Raw genomic sequence first — 14310 nt, 5'->3', positions numbered from 1 at the left:
GTCAGCGATATAAATCGGGGAGTAGGTGTGGCAGAGAGCCTGTCACCGTCGGATCACGAGAGGCCACCGAAATGGTTACTGACGTAAGCATATTCTGGGGAACGGGATATTCTTCGCGAATCTCGAAGCACGATGGACCATCGCATTTGATATACATGGAAAATATAACATTAGCAAAGCGGGTTTCAGTGGGCGAAGAGTGTGTCACGGCTTACGTGGCTCCTGTAAACACTAAGTGATCGTTTAGACCTAAGTTGGTGGCATGATGAACAAGTCAAACCGGGGTAATAATAAAAATGAATCATATCCGCAAACTTCGAACTATTTTGAGAGTGATATGTATAGGCACGTAGGAGGAGGCGGAGGAGGCAATGGCGACGAGAAGACCAAGTGGTCGGCCAACAACGACCATGGCCCCCCCTACTCTACTTCCTTTATAAACACCACCCCTTAGCACTCTTCTTCCCCCACTAAGCTGCTCTCTCGTCTCTCCTTCATGGCGGTGACCACATTCCACCCTCTGCTCCTCCTCCTCCTCCACCTTCTCGTCGTTACCGCTAATGGCACTTCAAAGCCCGTGAAGTATCAAACACTTGTCGTCAACCCCCTCAGAAGCCCCCCGCCCCTCCTTCCCGAGGACGACATCGCCATCGAAACCATGGCCACGGCAGACGAAGCTGAGGTGACCCTCCCGGTCCCCTCCTCCGTCCACGTCCACCTCACCAAACGTGACTCCTTCCTTGCCGCCAGCGCCACCGTGGAGCAGATCTTCGCCCTCCGCCTCGACCGTGACGCCGCCCGTGTGGAAACCATCCGGCATACCCTCGCGGCAGCAAAGGCCGCGGAAGTAACTGGCCGGCGAGGTTTCATGACTCAACTGGTCTCCGGCCTTACCCTGGGAATCGGCGTGTATTTCACCAGGATCGGGATCTCCTGCGAGGTACGCCTCCATGGTGCTTGACACCGGTGTTAGTGTCAACATCTTTATGCCGTGGCCTCGGGGTCAATATGACTCTTGAGACCGTTGAGGTAGCCGACCGCTGTGGTCCGATCATGATGGGGTCACCATTTTCTCTGGGAGGGGACCCCTCGCCTGGACCTTCGGTGGGAAGCACTCCATCTTTGTCCCTGCACATAGGTCGGGTTCGGGTTCGACGATCAAGTAAGTCGATAGTCTCAGGGGGTTTTTCTTATTTTTCTCCCCCCATTCGGTCCGAACGCGAGGGTTTTTATAGGGAAGGTCATTGTTTCCTGATGTGCTCGCTTGCAGGGAGCTGGATAACATCTGACATCGGCATTGGCTTTGCGTGAAGGATCGGGCTCCTGCAAGATGGCGACGTGCCTCGGTTGGCGTTTTGATCTGCTTCGGCCAAGCGTTGTCAGGTCAGACCAAGGTAGGCAACCCCCGTAACTCCTCGATCTACGTGACTTAAGAAACATCATCCGGGAGCAGATGACGTTAGTTCATGTCTCATCATTATTATTACCCTCCCCCCGGAGGGAGCCATGCATCGATTGTTGCTAGAGGGGTCCAAGGCGTGGCTTCTGCTTTAAGTGGTTGTTCCTGTCGGTTTGCCCTCTAGTTAGTGTCGAGGAGGTTCCCTAGAGGGTCGCGATGGTCGGTTGCTGGCCCGTTGTCCTATGCGACGTGTGACCGTGGGGTATGACTTGAGCAAGGCAGAAGACTCGGGCGAGCAGGTGGCGCCGAGGTGTAGGAATCATGCAGTTTGCAATCGAGGTATGCGGCTCAAGCGGGCAGGCCGCGCAGAGGTAGACTCGGGCAATCCGTGGCCGAGGGGCATGGCTTAGGCGGGTAGGCCGCGCAGAGGTGGGATCGGAAGATTGCGGCCGAGGGGCACGACTCAGGCGGGCAGGCCGCGCAGAGGTGGACTTGGGCAGACTGCGGCCGAGGGACACGACTCAGGTGGGCAGGCCGCAAAGAGGTGGACTTAGGTAGACTGCGGCCGAGGGACACGGCTCAGGAGGGCAGGCCGTGCAGGACTCGGGAAGATTGCGACCGAAGGGCACGGCTCAAGCGAGTAGGCCGCGTAGAGGTGGTCTCGGGCAGACTATGGCCGAGGGGCACGGCTCAGGCGGGCAGGTCGCGCAGAGGTGGACTCGGGCAGACTGTGACCGAGGGACACGGCTCAAGCGGGCAGGCCGCGCAGAGGTGGACTCGAGCAGACTGCGGCCGAGGGGTGCGGCTTAGGCAGGCAGGCTGCGCAGAGGTGGACTCGGGGTCCACGGGCAGACTACGATCGAGCAGCTGCTCGGAGCAGCAGTATGTTATGCGACGATCTGTGAACGCGGGTGGCCAAGTACATCTTCGTATGCGCGGGGGCCGAGGGGACGATCCCTCGCGTGGAGTCGCCAGCTCTAAGGAGTTGAAATCGAGAAGATCGTGCCTTGACATTCGCTCTACGCGCCCTTTGGCTGCCATGTCAGGCCTCATTTATGGCGGGGTGATGTTTGGCCTGCAACATGCGACGTGCTTTGCGGGAAGGGCACCGATGGGCTTTGTCGGCTCTCGGCTATTACCCCCGGGGTGGCTTCGGCCTGACCCTTTTGTGCTCCTCCCACCTCCCGGCCATCCAGGCCTCCGCCGCGATGTACTGGTTAGCCCGTTGGAGCATTTCCGGTACCGCGGTGGGGGGTCACTCCATGAGGGACCAGAAGAATCTAGAAGGTCGCGGTCCTATCATAAACGCCTGCATTAACAGAGAGGGATGAGCGTCTAGCAACCCCGGGATTTCCGTGACAAAGCGATTCACAAAATGGGAGAGGGGCTCGTCCTCTCTTTGGTTAAGTCCGAGGAGCAGTGCAACGGACGGCTTTGGCCAAGCGTAAGCTAGGAAGTTAAGCTCAAAGTCTTTGGTGAGCTGATCAAAGGAAGTGATCGCCCCGGCCTTCAGGCCGCTATACCATGCGCGGGCTGCCCCCTCAGAGTCATGGGAAACGCCTTGCACATCAAAGCGTCTGAGGTTCCGTACAGCGCCATCTGGGCACGAAAGGAAGCTACATGGTCTACCGGGTCAGTGGCGCCATCATATGCATTGAGAGAGGGGAGCCGGAAGTTCGGGAGGACTTACTGATCTTGTATCTCAAGCGTGAACGGAGACCCCCGGTGCGCGTCCTCCCTGAGTTCTTCTTTTGACTTACGAACCTCCCTATGCACTTTGTCGAGTCGCTGGTTAACAAAGCGCCGTTGGGCTCGCAAGGAGCCCGTTGAATCTAAAGATAACACCTCGGGCTTCGAGCGGGCGCTCGGGTTTCCCATTGCTCGATCCTCGAGCAGGGCCGATCAGACCCGAGGCGACGCGGGGAGCTCTGGAGGTACCGTGTGAGCTCGAACGGGCGGCTCTTGTTGCCGTAGTGGTTGGATCATAGGTGGGTGCGCCGGATGAGAAATGAACGGGATAATAGTCTGCACCATCCCAGTCAGAGCTCGGACTTGATGAGTGAGGTCCTGAAAGGCCTCAAGCGATACGGGCGACGGGTCGGTTGGGGCGCCTTCTGTTGGGAAATCTTGGGGACGACATCACATGCGCAGCGGAAGAACAAGAAAACAAAATCCCCGATTCCCAAAGAAATGTTCATCGTCGTGTGAAGATTGGTGCACAAAATCCGCGAAACTTAAAACTGTGTATAGAGTAGATTGTGTTACCTAGGGAGATCGTATATCCTTATTTCCTTGCAGATCCTTAGGAGAGGGTGAAGGAGGTCAAGCATCCTCCTCTCTAGCGGTAATCCACACAATAGGGTTGCGATGACGCTCCTCAAAACTCCAAGCCTGCTCTGAGGTGGAGAAGGGGAGGAGAATAGGAAAGGCAAGCAAAGGCTCTAGCCTATGAGGCTCTGAATCCCTTCTATTTATAGAGGTCCCATGTCAAACCCTAATGGGTCCTCCCCTAGTGAGTATTGGATCTGCATCCAATAAGACAAGGGCTCCGTCGAATATCTCATATCCGAACCTCTACTCATCGCAATGCCTACCATATGTGTGTGACCCTCTAGGCCCAATATCGAGCTGGCCGTGAGTCATACTTGTCAGAACTCCTTCTAACTCAGTAAATTATTATCTCTGTAATAATTCACTTGACTCATCGACTACGGACGTACTAGGCCACTATGCCATAGTCCCCAAACGATACAGGGGAATCCAATCCATTGGACCTGTCTGTCCTCAGTTACCGTGTACCTATAGGCTCTTCCTCTATCGACACTCAATAGCCCTCGTAAGGTCGACTACCACTCCCAATGACCAGCTGTACTAGATCTGGGACAGCCAAACCTATAAGTCTGGTATCAAAGAGTGGAGCACTCATATAGGACATCCTTGGTGTCTCAAGTCTAAGGATCATATATACCACTAGGACTACGGAATCGCTGTCTGACAATAAGGCATCATCAACCATCCAGTATTCCGTAAGCGGATCAATCAGTGAACTCATTCTCCAATGAACACCTGTACTGTATCCCTAGTGTCCCTATACGAGCAGCTATGAGACCAGCCGCATCCATCATATGGATGGGTATACAGCACACTAGTCTGTCCGGTTATCACGATGTCCCTCTCGAGTAACCTATGACCGGGATTATTTAGGATGTGTGTTTAAAGGTGAATCGATCTCATTATCGTGATCTCATCACGATCCGATTCCTATTGCACAAATCCAAGGATATCACAATATATATATGCATATATGCAATAGTTATAAAGTGATATACGTCAAAATATAATAAGCAAAAAGATTCTGTATCAAGTCACACGTGTCATCACTCACGTGATTGGCTTGTTGGGCACCTATGACTAGCACCTTCGGGCGGCAACAAGCCTGGGTCGTTGAATAACCGCCAATAGCGCTCTGAGGTCGCGGCGGGGTGCTTAGCTTAAGGTTCACCATGCGAGGGGGCGTTACCCCGGAGCCTCGATCAGGTGCGACCCCTCAGTTGTGGGTTCGTCTGGGTCGATCTGTCGATCCCTCGACATTCGGGCCCTCCTTCTAGTGCAAAACTGTTAGTGTCAACATCTTTACGTCGTGGCCTCGGGACCAATACGGTTGGGTTCGGGTCCGAATGATTGGAGATCTTGCTGAATGACCCTTGAGACTGTTGAGGTAGCTGACCGCGGTGGTCCGATCATGACGGGGTCACTATTTTCTCTGGGAGGGGACCCCTCACCTAGGCCTTCGGTGGTAGGCACTTCGTCTTCGTCCCTGCACATAGGTCGGGTCGGTAGAGCTCAGCCCGACCCCTCCGACGATCAAGTCAGTCGATAGTCTCAGGGGGTTTTTCTTATTTTTCTCCCCCAATTCGTTCCGAACGCGAGGGTTTTTATAGGGAAAATCACTGTTTCCTAATGTGCCCACTTGCAGGGAGCAGGGTCGTACCTTGGATAACGTCTGACACTGGCATTTGGCGTTGCGTGAAGGACTAGGCTCTTGTAGGATGGCGACGTGCCTCGGTCGGCGTTTTGGTCTACTTCGACCAAGCGCTGTCAGGTCAGACCGAGGCAGGCAACCCCTGCAACTGCTCAGTCTACGTGACCTAGTAGACATCATCCGGGAGCAGGTGACGTTAGTTCATGTCCCATCATTATTATTATCCTCATCATTCCCTCCCCCCGGAGGGAGCCATGCATTGACTGTTGTTAGGGGGGTCTGAGGCGTGGCTTCTGCTTTAAGTGGTTGTTTCTATCGGTTTGCCCTCTGGTTAATGCCGGGGAGGTTTCCCAGAGGGTCGCGATGGTCGGTTGTTGGCCCGTCGTCCTGTGCGACGTGTGACCGTGGGGTATGACTTGAGCAAGGCAGAAGACTCGGGCGAGCAGGTGGCGCCGAGGTGTAGGGATCATGTAAATTGCGACCGAGGTATGCGACTCAGGCAGGCAGGTTGCGCAGAGCTGGACTCGGGCAGTTCGTGGCCGAGGAGCACAGCTTAGGCGGTCAGGCCGCGTAGAGGTGGGCTCAGAAGACTATGGCCAAGGGACACTGCTCAAGTGGGCAGGCCTCGTAGAGGTGGACTCGGGTAGACTACGGCCGAGGGACACGACTCAAGTGGGCAAGCCACGCAGAGGTGGACTCGGGCAGACTGCTGTCGAGGGGCACGGCTCAGGCGGGTAGGCCGTGTAGAGGTGGACTCGGGTAGACTGCGGCCGAGGGGCACAGCTCAGGTGAGCAGGTCACGCAGAGGTGGACTCGGGTAGACTATGACCAAGGGACACAGCTCAAGCGGGTAGGCCGGGCAGAGGTGGACTCGGGCAGACTACGGCCGAGGGACACAGCTCAGGCGGGCAGGCCGCGCAGAGGTGGACTCGGGCAGATTACGGCCGAGGGGCATTGCTCAGGCCGCGCAGAGGTGGACTCGGGCAGACTACGATCGAGGGACACGGCTTAGGCGGGCAAGCCGCGCAGAGGTGGACTCGGGCAGACTACGGTCGAGGGGCGCGGCTTAGGCGGGCAGGCCGTGCAGAGGTGGACTCAAGCAGACTACGACCGAGGGACACGGCTCAAGCGGGCTGGCCATGCAGAGGTGGACTCGGGTAGACTGCGGTCGAGCAGTTGCTCGGAGCAGCAGTCTGTTATGCGGTGATCTGTGAACGCGGGTGGCCAAGTACATCTTCGTCTGCACGGGGGCCTAGGGGATGATCTCTTGTGTAGAGTCGCCGGCTCTCGGGAGTCGAAATCGAGAAGACTGTGCCTTGACATTCGCTCTGCGCGCCCTTTGGCTGCCATGTCAGGCCTCATTTATGGCGGCGTGACGTTTAGCCTGCCTCATGCGACGTGCTTTGCAGGAAGGGCACCGATGGGCTTTGCCGGCTCTCGGTTGTTGCCCCCGGGGTGGCTCCGGCCTGACCCTTTTGTGCTCCTCCCACCTCCTGGCCATCTAGGCCTCCGCCGTAATGTATTGATCTTGTATCTCAAGCGTGAATAGAGACCCCCCGTGCGCGTCCTCCCCGAGTTCTTCCTTTGACTTATGAACTCATTATCGCTCAAAAGATAATATATTCTAGATTTTTTTAAATCATCACAGTAAACATCATATTTAGAGTATCTTATGAATGCTCAGATGATAATACTCTATGTAGTTTACAAAAGTCCAAAACAAGATATTTTATGAGTTAATATAATTGATCGAGAAAAGAATATCTTCTAATCTATTACATAATAAATAAACTTACAAATATAACAAACATTATGGGTTGAATATCTATATAATTAATTTCTAATAACACACACTTGAATGAAAAAATAGTTAATATTATACTTCTGAACGTTAAGATCGAAAATATCAATTCGAACATTTGATTATCTTATAATTACCCAAAAGATGATATATTAAGAATATTTTTAAATTATCCCAAAAAATATCATATTGTGAATATTTTATAAATGCCCATAAGATAATACTATGGATACTTTAATAAGGTCTAAAATATAAACTCTTCTGAGTCAATAATATTGACCTAAAGATGACGATCTTTAAGCTACTACAAAATGTATATGTAACCTAAAAATATTAAATCGTTTAAACAAACGTGAGGAATGGGTTAGACTCATCTTTGTTATAAATAATAAAAATGGGGCTCTAAATAGTAAGCTCCATAATATAATATCATCAATTTTTTTGTGATGTCAATTAATAAAAATGTATAATGTCATAAAATAAATCGATTTTTTTAAATCACTTTATATGATTGTTAGTATCAAAATTAAATGTCATGGAGTCAAGTTGATTGAGGCTACTTACTTCCTAAATGTTGTTGCATTCTTAAAAATAAATCCTTAAGGATATAGATGCTCTTTTATGATAATTCTCTTAGATTAAGTCCTTTACGTGACAAATGTCACCTATAAAACTAGTATCAGGATATATCTAGTACGATCTCTTGGATGCTCAAGCAAATTTAAAGTTGTATGCAAGATATTAAATTAAAGTTTTTTTTTGGCACCAAATTCATACCCGTAAAGCTCCTATTTATAGAGCAGTGAGAAAATATTCTTGCACTAAGGAATATTTTTAAAAAATATTTGCTCCTCGAACTCATGTTGATGTCGTTTATTTAGTTAACTGTGCACCATGTGTTGAATTTTGCATACATACATAACATTTGTGTTATCAATTCCCCACTTCGTTTTCGGATAATATACTTTTTGTTCGAGTGGAATGTATATTATAAGATCTCAACGGTTATATTTATAATAAAGACTAGTTAAGGATTACCCTAAAATTTCATACATGAGGTTGATGTGTTGACGTCAAAGATGGCTCAGTTGTGCGGGTCACATTATAGTGTCCATTAGAACATCTCAAAAGTAATGTGATACATTGATCATAAGTATGGTGCATTAAGCATGAGGAAGCTTATTGATCGTTAAGGCTATATCGCGCATATTATATGCTATGTCTAATTAGAATGCATCAAGCATAATAAGACATATTGATCACGAAAGACATATAAATTGTATAGAGCACTAAGAAATGTATTACTCACGAAAGCTAAATAGGATGAGAAGACATGTTGGCTAAGAAAGTTGTGTGAAGGCCATGTTAGCCATAAAGGTTGTTTTGGGCACGTCACATATATAATGAATTATCTCATAAGAATATGTTAATAATAAGGAAACACATCGACCACTAAGGTTGTGTTCGATATGTCAAGCGATCCATCTACTCGCACGGGGTGCATAGAATGTGAGCACACGTGACATGACGATCACAAATGTTACAATAAGTACATCACATGCCTTACACCCTTTGCCCAAATAAGATGCATTAAGCGCGAGGAACCACGATGACGGATTATGACACATTAAGTGTAAAAAGATGCATTGACAATGCACCCTTTGTCTAGTTAGACCACCTAAATATATATTAGCTATAAAGATTATAAAAAATCTGTCACATGTGTTGCCTGGAGAAGCATCAATCAAGCTAGGGGAGATATGTTCCCTGTGAAGCTCATTTTAGGTGTGTTGCAGGTTTTGTTCGATTATCCCACGTGGAGTGTGAGGGGATATGTTGGCCGTGAAGGCCACGTCGGGTACATGGCACACTTTACTTTGTCAAGGCATGTCAACAGTGGGGAGACACGTTCATCATAAATGCCATGTCATCTTAGGCACGTCTCACGAGCTGTTTCCCGGTTAGGAATATGAACTGATTCGTGAGTTCTCTTTTTTTGCTATGGAATGTTGCTTCCTTCGGAATAAGAATAAACTCAAATCACTACCATTAGATGACATTTATGGTCCTTATGGTTTACTTATCCCACGAATGCACATAATTTATATTACATGATTAATTTAAAAGGACAAATCCAATTTGGACTACAGCCCCAAAAGAAAGTCAAAATTGAACTGATACTAGTTTGCTCTGAGACTCTACTAGCTTGCGTAGCCTAATTTCCCATCTCTACGGAGATGGATTGATAGGTACATGACAAATTGTCTTCACAATCCAAAATTGTAGTCTCTTTGTTAAAAGATTTTATCATTATTATTATTATTATTATAAAAAAAATATATGGACGATAACAACGCCCGAATACATGGAAACTCCATAATGGACGGGAACTGCGAGACCCATAAATAACTCGAATCGACCGGGAATCTTTTCGAAACCTCAAAATAATCTCACTTATCAAATCCCATGGATTTGCCAATCGATGAATTGGCATCCCTCGTTCTCGATTTGCTGTCAGATTCCATGCTAATTAAAGTTCTTTCAGATTTAGTGGATGTTCGTATGACGGTAACCTAACCTCACCGATTAGCCTCCTTACGACAAATCACCGATAGACGCGAAGAAGAGTCGTGTGTGTTGGGAGGAGATGCACGACCTTATCTGATGCTGTGTCCTTTGGGACCATTAAAACGAACGCACCATAACTACTGGTGGAAGTTTGTAGCCCCAAGCGGGACCCGATTTCGAGACCAGTATCTCTCCCTCAAAGTAAAAGGTCGGGACGGAGGGTAATAATAAGAGGTAGGAGAAGCGGGACCCCATCCGGGGGCATTCTCGTCTCTGAACGCCTCGGGGACAATACACCAGCAGTGGAGTCGGTGGACGCCTCGTTTCCATCGTATCCCCAATTCCCCCGTCTCCACTCGCGTGCGTAAGCCTCCAAGCTTCGGAATCGATGGACGGGGCGACGCCCAGGAAAAGGCCGCTCCCGATAAGGATCGGGAGAAGGAGCGCCGCGAGTGGAGCTGCAGAGGAGGAGACCGTAGCAGGAAAAGCGAGGGCGGTGGAGGAGGAGGAGGAGGAGCCGCTGAGCCCTGCGGCGCAGCTGTTCCACCAGCCGGGCTTCGACTGCTGCATCGTGGCGATCATGGGGTTGGGGAAGCCCGCTGACGTCGACGTCATCAGGTCCGGCTTGGCGGCCACGCTGGTCCGCCACCCCCGCTTCTCCAGCGTCCCGGTAAGCGCACGGTCGCCTCGATCCCTTTTCCTCCTCCTGTGACGGAGATTCCTTGGGAGCACGGTTTTTTGGTGGGATGTATTTGTTTGAACCTGAAACAGCTAATCTGAATCCGCGGTAACGCCAATTGCGTGGATCATAGAAATTATCTTTGCTATCTATTATAATGGAATTAATTTCGGTGTTGGAGCCATGCTGCTCTCGTCTCCGATGATTCGGCTAATAGGGATCATGTTTTTCATCTTCGATTTATCGTCATTCATGTGACTTGTCCTACTTGATAAAACAAAAAATCTGTATCGGGTTTGATGATCGAATCGTTGGATTATCCAGCTGGCGTTATGTTAAGCATTGACCGTAGCGAATGGTACCGTTCATTTATGGTTCATTTATGGAAACGATGAGATTGTTGGCGGAGGCGATCCCATGTAGCTAGCTAGCTAGCTAGCTGTTCCTGACTTTTGCCTTACTGAACAGGCTATCATTTTCTAGCTTAGTGTTTGTCGCAGCTTATTTTTTCTGTTAATGAACAAAAATTCCTTCCTATACTTGAGAAACTCATTAATTAGTTGCTTATTTTTAGTCGTGGTAAAAAGTATTTTTCCATCTTTCTTTCTTTCTGTCGGGCATCTCAGAATCTCAGTTGGTGTCAGGTTTTGGAGGAGAGTGGAGGGGCGGAGCCAAGATGGGTGCGGACCAAGGTGGTGGTGGAGAACCACATCGTGATCCCGGCCCTGGAGGACCAACGCCGCGCCGCCGCTTCCCCGGACCAGGTCGTGGAGGACTACGTCGCCTCCCTCACCAGCGCCCCCTTGGACCGCTCTCGCCCCCTCTGGGACCTCCACGTCCTCAACTTCCCCACCTCCGAAGCCGCCGCCGTCGCCGTCCTCCGCGTCCACCACTCCCTCGGCGACGGCACCTCACTCATGTCGCTCCTCCTCGCCTGCACCCGCAAGGCATCCGACCCCCACTCCCTCCCCACCATCCCTCACCAGTCCCGGCGCCCGCTCGTGTCCCGCAAGCTCCACGCCGGCGGTGCTTTCACGCTCCTCTTGTGGCTCTGGGCCTTTCTGATCCTCGCCTGGAACACGCTCCTCGACGTCCTCCGCTTCACGGCTACGTCGGCCTTCTCCAAGGACACTACCACGCCGCTCACCGGACCCAAGGGCGTGGAGTACCATCCCAAGCGGATCGTGCACCGCACCGTCAGCCTGGACGACATCAAGGACGTCAAGAACGCCATGCACTGCGTAGGCCCTTCTCTCCTTCTTTCCCTTCATTTACGACACATCCGTGCAACACCTACTGATGCTTGATCGTGTTACAGACGGTGAACGATGTACTGGTGGGCGTCACCTCCGCGGGCTTGTCTCGTTACCTAAGCAGGAGATACGGTAAGCAAGCACTTGTCTGTAAGTCGGCAACACAACCATCCTTCACCATCTGAGATCTTCTCCGGTTTCTAATTCTTAGGTCAGAACGTGGATGAGCACGGCAAGAAGACGCAACTCCCGTCGAACATCCGACTCCGGTCAACTCTGCTCGTTAACATTAGACCGAGTCCAGGAGTCCATGTATACATTTCTCTCATCTTAAGATTCGAAATCACCTTCGTCTTCTTTGGGACTTGACGAGGTTCCCTGTTTCTAAGCAGGCTTTGGCGGAACTGATGGAGGGAAGACACAGTGGAACCAAATGGGGGAACTACATCGGTTACATCATCCTACCCTTTTCAATCTTCAAGTACAAAGACCCCATGGATTACATTCGCAAAGGGAAGGAGATTGCAGGTCGGAAGAAGAATTCCTTGGAAGCCATCTTCACCTATAAAAGTGGAGAGCTCATCGTCAAATGCTTGGGCATTAAGGTAGGAGCTACTCGTTTCAAAGCTTCAACTCGAGTGTCTTCTCATGGTTAATGTGCCTGTGAACATACCAGGCGGGAGCTGCATTGTGCCACAGAGTGCTCTCCAACACGACGTTGTCGTTCTCAAATATGATCGGGCCGGTGGAAGAAGTGGCATTTTATGATCATCCCATTGTCTACCTTGCTCCCAGCGTATATGGACATCCACAAGTAAGTGTATCATCAACAGTATGCTCCTCAACAGGTCGTCTTCTTCTTCTTCCTCTTCTAAGTGAATCATTTTAACAGGCCCTTACGGTTCATTTCCAAAGTTACATGAACATGATGAAGATGGTTGTGACAGTTGACGACAAGGTGATACCTGATGCTCACCAGCTCCTGGATGACGTTGCCGAGTCCCTCAAGCTCATCAAGGAAGCCATTCCAACAAAACCATAGGACGGCAAGATGTGCTCCTTAGTAGTAGTCTTCTACTAAATGATGATTCACAGTAGAACATAGTTTTTTACTCTCTCATGTCCTTTTCCTTCTTCGTCTATATACTAAAACAGGGGACTCGAAGCAACTCCTCTTTCCTTAGGCTCTCGTCCCGGTCAATCTATTAGCCTAGTGTTCCCCTGTCTCCCCTTCTGCTAGCAGACGGAGCACAAGGAAACAAATGCTAGTTTTGGCTTGGGAATAGTCGATCGAATCCCAAATTACTCATCTGTGAGAACTCACAACCTGCTTTGATATCTCATCTTAACCATTTGATTGGATGATCACGAATCCTTTTAACTGTAGAATAGTAGATCTCCATTCACGATAAAGACACCAAATTATAGTTGGTCAGAGTCTTTCTACAATGATTACATGCTTCGCCTTCGTCGATTAATTCATGGACAGACTCAGATCATGAGTCGTGTGGCGCATGGAGGAGGAATCACCACGGATTCTTCCGCGACCGAAGCCCTACCACCACCCGACTCCCAAGAAGCTGAGACCAGAAAACATGGCAGGCATACATACGATCACCGAGAGGACTCGTTACAAACGCGGCAAATTTCATCGATCGAAAAGTAGCGTAACGCAGAGACAGGGGAGAGAGAAAGGGGGAACCTGAGAGGACGGGCGGTGAGACGGTGGGACAGGGCGCGGAAGAAAAAGTTGGCGCCGTGTAGGAAGACCACCACGCCGGTGCACCCAAGGACGAACAGCTCGAACATCTCGGCGAACTTTTTCTCTCTCTTCGGCCGCTCGCAGATTCGCCGAAGAAGAGCAGCAGCGGCAAAACCTCGACACTGATTGGGCTACGGATGGGGCGCGTTTGTTGTGGCGGTGGTTTTATGAACCAGGATGATGGTGGGGGTCCATTCCGTGTCGGTCTTTTCTATCTGCGTAATAATCGCCTCTAAGGTTACTCCACCGGAGTGCGTCATCGCTTACACTCGAGGAAACGGATGCTAACGGCGTGGGGCCCAATCTCGTCGGTGGTGACGGTTGGGTAAGCTTCGACCATGGTCAGCTGACTCAGCAACCAACCGATGCGAGCGCACGCCGCCACAGCCGCGAGTCACGACTATAAAAAATCCCCGCGAGCGCGACGCGACGCGACGCAATGGTGTTTCAAAGAAGGCGGATGTCGAATATAATCCAAGCGTATACACTTATCGAGTAATTAATGGACGGAGATTTTAGTTAAATTAGAACCCTATACGCGATTAACGTCTCCATTATCTCGTATCATACCTCTCTTATGTCAGTGTAACCGCAACTTAGTTCATGCCCCCGACGGTGACCAACTCATGATATTTCCATACTCCACCTAAAGATTAACACACAGTAAACCCTTCTGTAAGATTTCTTCCCTCGTAACTCTCGGATTCCAAGATCGCAAAGTCCGCTTCTCTTCATCTGCAACTGAGTCTTCTCGTATCTTCCGTTCGTCTGAGAACGCAACCATTACGAGCTCGGACGTGTGCTTGGATGCGTCGCCTCTGCGGATTCCGGAACTGGTGATCGAGCTCAAGGGCGGAGCGCAGCTT

At 50.2% G+C, this 14310-nt stretch overlaps 1 protein-coding gene and 1 long non-coding RNA gene across 2 annotated transcripts; one reads left to right on the top strand and one right to left on the bottom strand.

The window, feature by feature from the left end:
- Nucleotides 1-10017: 10017 nt before the first annotated feature.
- LOC135649473 (wax ester synthase/diacylglycerol acyltransferase 11-like) lies at nucleotides 10018-13044 on the top strand. The gene is made up of 7 exons (XM_065167858.1): nucleotides 10018-10420; nucleotides 11074-11670; nucleotides 11748-11814; nucleotides 11894-11994; nucleotides 12075-12287; nucleotides 12359-12496; nucleotides 12575-13044. Exons 1-7 carry the CDS (start codon nucleotides 10139-10141, stop codon nucleotides 12722-12724), a joined length of 1548 nt encoding a protein of 515 aa, XP_065023930.1. The 5' UTR covers nucleotides 10018-10138; the 3' UTR covers nucleotides 12725-13044.
- Nucleotides 13045-13064: 20 nt separating this feature from the next.
- LOC103981507 (uncharacterized) lies at nucleotides 13065-13583 on the bottom strand. The gene is made up of 2 exons (XR_671428.3): nucleotides 13385-13583; nucleotides 13065-13262 (listed from the first exon to the last, which is right to left on the bottom strand). It is a non-coding gene; the product is annotated as an uncharacterized LOC103981507 (long non-coding RNA).
- Nucleotides 13584-14310: the final 727 nt, after the last annotated feature.

Source organism: Musa acuminata, chromosome BXJ1-4, assembly GCF_036884655.1.
Source record: "Musa acuminata AAA Group cultivar baxijiao chromosome BXJ1-4, Cavendish_Baxijiao_AAA, whole genome shotgun sequence".
Lineage (NCBI taxonomy): Eukaryota > Viridiplantae > Streptophyta > Magnoliopsida > Zingiberales > Musaceae > Musa > Musa acuminata.
Note: the sequence above shows the minus strand (reverse complement) of the source record. Positions and strands in the feature narration are given on the sequence as shown.